The following is a 4,747-nucleotide window of genomic DNA, read 5'->3' on the forward strand; positions in this document are numbered from 1 at the left end:
CCCCCCGCCCACGCCGGGGACGGGGGCTCTCCAGCGCCTGGACTGCGGGGCTGGGGCAGGGGCCGTCCCCGCTGGGCGTGCACGGTGCAGGCCCCCGCATCCGGGAATCGCAGCGTGAGTGCGAGGGCAAGAGCAGGCCCGGGGCGTCCCCAGCGCCCATGCCAGGGGGGACACAGCCGGACCCAGCCCCAAGCTCAGAGCCCCAGAGTGATGAGAGCGGAGCACCGTGTGTGCCAGGAGGCACCGTGGGCGCAGCCTCCAGACCTTTATTGCCCAACGGGCAGATTCAGCATGGAGTCCCAAAATGCCTCCATTTCCTGCTTCCACCTTGGGGGGGTCCTGCCGCGGGCAATCAGTCCCCCACTGTCCTCGCAGGCCCTGGCATCTCTGCCCCGTCCGTGCACCGACAGCAGCCCGCGGGCACCCGTGACCTGCAGCCTCGTGCAGCCGTGCCACGTCACCCTTGGCCATGTGGGATCCACCACCTCTCGTGCTTGTAGGCGACGGGTGCAGGCTGTGCCCGTGCCCTGGGCTGCCTGGCGGCACGGCGGGCGCTGGGCCTGGCTTCCATCCGTGCGGGGCAGTGGGCCCTGGTGTGGGTGCCCCACGCCACCTCACGGCCTCTCCTGCTCGGAGACGTGGCTCTCCTTGCCATCCTCCTGGGCTACAGGCTGCCTGCCCACCATGGTCTCCTGCACGGGGATGGTCTGCTCGCTCGGCATCTCATCCTCCTCGGATGGCTCTGGGCGTGGCTCTGTCTTCACAATATTCAGCAGCATGGTATCCTGAGCGGCACAGGCAGGGGGTCAGGACTGTGCTGAGCACCAAGGGCACCTGGCGCTGGGGGAGACCCAGGCCCCAGCCCCCCAAGGCCTTCCCTTGGGCTCCTGCTGCCCCCCTGCCCAGCCCTGGGGAGTAACACTATCCTCGCAGGCCCTGGCATCTCTGCCCCGTCCGTGTACCGACAGCAGCCCCCGGGCACCCGTGACCTGCAGCCTCGTGGAGGACCCTTCCCCAGCACGGGGACACTCATGCCCCTGCCCCTGCCATCCTGCACAAGCCCTCATGGAGCGGGTGCCCCTCGGGGCTGCACCTTCCCCCTGAAAGCGCCCTGCCCTGTGCCTACTCTCCCTGCCAAGCTGGGCATCAGGGTGCAGGGACCTCCCACACCCCTTCATTGGCAGCACATCTCCCCAGCAGCACCCCAGTCTGCTCCACACCTCTCGATCCAGGGGGACTTGAGGATGTCCCTGCTTCTGCAGCTGTCTCTGGAAACCTAGACAGGAGCACAAAGCGAGGGAGTGAGCAAGCGCTTAAGCATGCCCCGGGCCGGCCCCAGCCCAGACTCCCCACATGGGCACAGCCCGACGCAGCTCTCTGCCAGCCCCCCTCTCCTGCACCTACCTCTGCGATGCAAACACAAGAAGAGCCCCAGAGCGCAGATGGCTATGCCAGCCAGGATGGAGAACAGCACCAAGACCAAGGGGTGGCTGGGGCTGCTGCGTTGTGGCTCTGCAAAGAGTTGTGGTCAGCCGCTCAGCCCCGCGCTGTGCCGCCCACGTGCCCCTGCCGTGCCCTCAGCTGGGGGCCTGTCTACCCTCAGGCAGATGCCAAGCCAGTGCGATACACCTGGCCCTATCCACCACACCCTGTGGCCTTGTCCGTGCAGCCCCTGGCGCCAGGCAGGCCTTGCTGACTGCTTGCACGGGCACTGCCAACTGCAGCCACCTCAGGGGCGGAACCTGCAGCAGCTGCCCAGGCTGCCCAGGGGCTGGAGAGCCACAGCTGCCCTGGCGGGGATGGGGGAGCCGCCTGACGGGCTGGATCAGGCTGGGGTAGGGGCCCCAGCAGCAGGCCAGTGAGCCGAGGGGGTCCCCTGGCCCAGCTGTGTCCTGCTGCACCCGCAGCATGGTGCCCAGGGTCTTGGCACTCACCACACACCACGTCGGAGCTCCGGGTCCCATTCTCCTTCTTCACCAGCCCCTTCTCCTCGCATCTGCAGTGGGCATGGACATGGCTTCATGAGCTCAGACCCCACAGACCATGGAGGGAAAGCCAGGGTTTTGCCAGGTGTGTCCCTGCCGGCAAGTGTCTCCGGGCTCCCTCGCTCACAGCCACTGCTCCCCTCCCTGGCTGACCTCCCAGCGCCGCACCCCCACCCTGCAGTACCTGCTCCAGGGCTGGCATGGCTTGCTGTCAGAGGTGACATTGGAGAAGCTGCCGTCCGGGCAGGGCTGGCACGTGGGGGGCGCATCCTCCTGGGCTGGAACAGAGCCGAGACGACCGCAGGGGTGAGCGTCAGGCAGGCGGGGGCGGGAGAAGGTGTGGGGCACGAACAAGGACACCCCGACCTGTCTGCCAGGCTCCCCCAGAGCAGGTGCAGCATGCATGCCTGCCTGAGCGGGGCCGGCTGCGCCCCCTGGGAGGTCCCTGCACCCGCTCTGTGCTTCGGAGCCGATGGCCTGTTCGCCTGCCCTTGCTGGGGCTGCTGTGACCTGGCGGTGGGGAACCAGGGTTGTGCAGGGCAGCATGGCCCTGTGAGCTCTCGGGTTGCAAGTGCCAGGCCGCACTCACCTCTTGGCACAACCCCGAAGCCTGGCTCGCAGCGGGGGTTCAGCTTGCAGGTCTGGCACTGGGCGCTGGTGCAGTGCATGCCCACCTGGCAGCCACATGTGACATCCTCTTTCTCACTCCCCGGCGTCTTTACCACCAGGCCAACGTCTGCCAAAGGAAGGGAGGGAGGGAAAGGTGGGCCACGGAGCCAGCCACGGCCAGGCCCCTCCCGTGGCAGGGGCTGCTGGAGCATGGGCAGGGCTGCGTGACTGCTGCCTGCCTGGCAGACAGCCCTGTGCCGGCACCTACTGGGGTCGCAGTATCTGTGGGGCACGCAGTGATTCTCCTTGGTCCAGTGGGCCTGGAAGGACCCCACCTCGCAGTGGGCACAGGTGGACAGTCCCGACGCCTCGCTGCATGCAGCCGTCACCTTCTGTCCTGCAACACACAGCACCCGCGTTTGCTTCCTGCCTGGTGCAGCTGCCCATGGAGCCCAGCACCTGCCATGCCCCCAGCACCCAAGGAGGTGCCACTGGGCACAGGGGGCTAGACCGGCCGGCTCTGCAGGCAGCACCAAGCCCAGGTCCCGGCCCTGGGGGCCAAGGTAGCCGAGGTGGTCCCCTCTGGGCCCAGGCTCTGGCGCAGGGAGGGGCAGGGAAGGGATCTGCTCCGTACCTGGGGCGCAGCGGTAGCAGCACCTGCCCTCATGCACGTACTGCCTCTCACTGCATTGGATGTCCGTCCCAGCGGCCAAGTGCTGGAACCGAGCAGAGCACAGAGCTCAGCCACCGCGGGCCTGGCTCCCACCTGCCCCAGACCTGGCTCCCCTCCCCTGCACGGTGCCGCCTGGCACGGGCCGTGCACCCTGCGCTCGCTCGCACCCTGCCCACGTAACCACAACCACCGGGACCGGAGCTCTGCCGCCCCCGCGCCGCCCTGAAGTGGGATCCCAGCGGTTCTGCTGCGGCAGGCGCATGGCAGCGCCCTGACCACATCTCCTAGCAGCTGGCGAAGGCAGGGCCCACCCGTGTCTGCCCCGCCTGAGCAGGCAGCCAGGGCAGGGGCAGGGCTGGGAGCCCAGGTGGTGGCTCAGGGCTCAGCCTCCTCCCCTGGCGGCAGTGCTGGGCCCCCGCCTGGCAGGGGGATCCGGGGTGCCCCTTCCCCGGGGTGAAGCTGGGCCAGGCTCCCCCAGCAGTACAGCAGGGGTTGTCGGCAAGCAAACAACCCTCCTGGGCTGGCAGTGCAGCAGATGCCCCTGCAGCTGCCCCTGCCCTGGGGCTCAGCCCCGCCAGGCACCGGGGTCCGGGGCAGCGTGTGCCCTTGCCGGGGTCCATGGGCGGTTCTGTGGGGCCGGGGCTCTGCCCTCAGGGAGGGAACTGCCTGACGGGGCCCAGGGCAGGATGGGACCCTGGGTCACAGTCAGTGCCTCAGAAAGGGGAACTGAGAGACGCCTCCGCTCGCCTGGGATCCCCCGCCGCCCACGCGCAGCCCTGTCTGCTTCCACCCCTCCGCCCCAGCCCATGTCCCTTCAGCCCCCGCAGCCTGCCCCTTCTCCACGCTCCTGCCCCGCACGCAGCCCGGGCCCGTGCCCAGCCAGGCTCTGCGGCAGCACGGCTGAGCCCTGTCCCCTGCAGCCTGCTCCGGCCTGGGAGCGAGGGGCAGCCGTGCTGGGGTCCGGCCGTGCTGGGAGATTGAGGGATTCCCAAGCTCCGAGCAGGGCACCGGCACCGGCACCGGCACGCTCCACTGCCCAGGCAGGGGCTCCCGTGTCGCCGAAGCTCGGCCAGGCGCCTTCCCTGGCCCACGGGAATTGAATGAGACAAATCGGTGCCCTCGCTGGTGCAGGGCAGAGGACCTGGGATGGCCACGGCCTCCCAACGCCTCACTGGCACCCATGGGCCTCCAGGTTGCAAAGGGATCCTGGGGGCCTGCCCAGCTGCCCCGCATGCCCTGAACCCGTCTCTGCCCCACAGGCATCAAGGTACGGCTGTCCTAGAGGCACGGCCCCTGGGAACGGGGCTCCCCGGTCCAGCCGAACACCAGGCAGTGCCCACCCAGCGCCGGCTCTCCCCCTGCCCCTTCGCCGCGGCCCCTGCCCGGGCAGGCGCCAAGGAGGCCCCTCCCCGCTGCGCCCCGACAGGCCAGGGCTGAGCTGGGGGTCCTAGCAGAGGCTGCCAAGCGGCTCGAAGGCCTC

At 69.4% G+C, this 4,747-nt stretch overlaps 1 protein-coding gene across 3 annotated transcripts in view; it reads right to left on the bottom strand.

The window, feature by feature from the left end:
* Positions 1–227: 227 nt before the first annotated feature.
* CD40 (CD40 molecule) overlaps positions 228–4,747 on the bottom strand; it is a 4,999-nt gene continuing 479 nt past the window's right edge. For 2 of the 3 annotated variants that reach the window (XM_025191969.1, XM_006035773.3), the window contains exons 2-9: positions 3,229–3,310; positions 2,863–2,991; positions 2,575–2,721; positions 2,170–2,263; positions 1,935–1,996; positions 1,405–1,512; positions 1,221–1,276; positions 228–785 (exon numbers count right to left, since the gene is read on the bottom strand). In XM_025191969.1, the coding sequence (XP_025047754.1) occupies positions 615–785; positions 1,221–1,276; positions 1,405–1,512; positions 1,935–1,996; positions 2,170–2,263; positions 2,575–2,721; positions 2,863–2,991; positions 3,229–3,310 (849 nt within the window). In that variant the 3' untranslated portion in view covers positions 228–614. The remainder of the gene's footprint in view (positions 786–1,220; positions 1,277–1,404; positions 1,513–1,934; positions 1,997–2,169; positions 2,264–2,574; positions 2,722–2,862; positions 2,992–3,228; positions 3,311–4,747) is intronic. The other variant, XM_025191968.1, reaches the window with a different exon arrangement.

Source organism: Alligator sinensis, unplaced genomic scaffold (genome assembly GCF_000455745.1).
Source record: "Alligator sinensis unplaced genomic scaffold, ASM45574v1 scaffold1369_1, whole genome shotgun sequence".
Lineage (NCBI taxonomy): Eukaryota > Metazoa > Chordata > Crocodylia > Alligatoridae > Alligator > Alligator sinensis.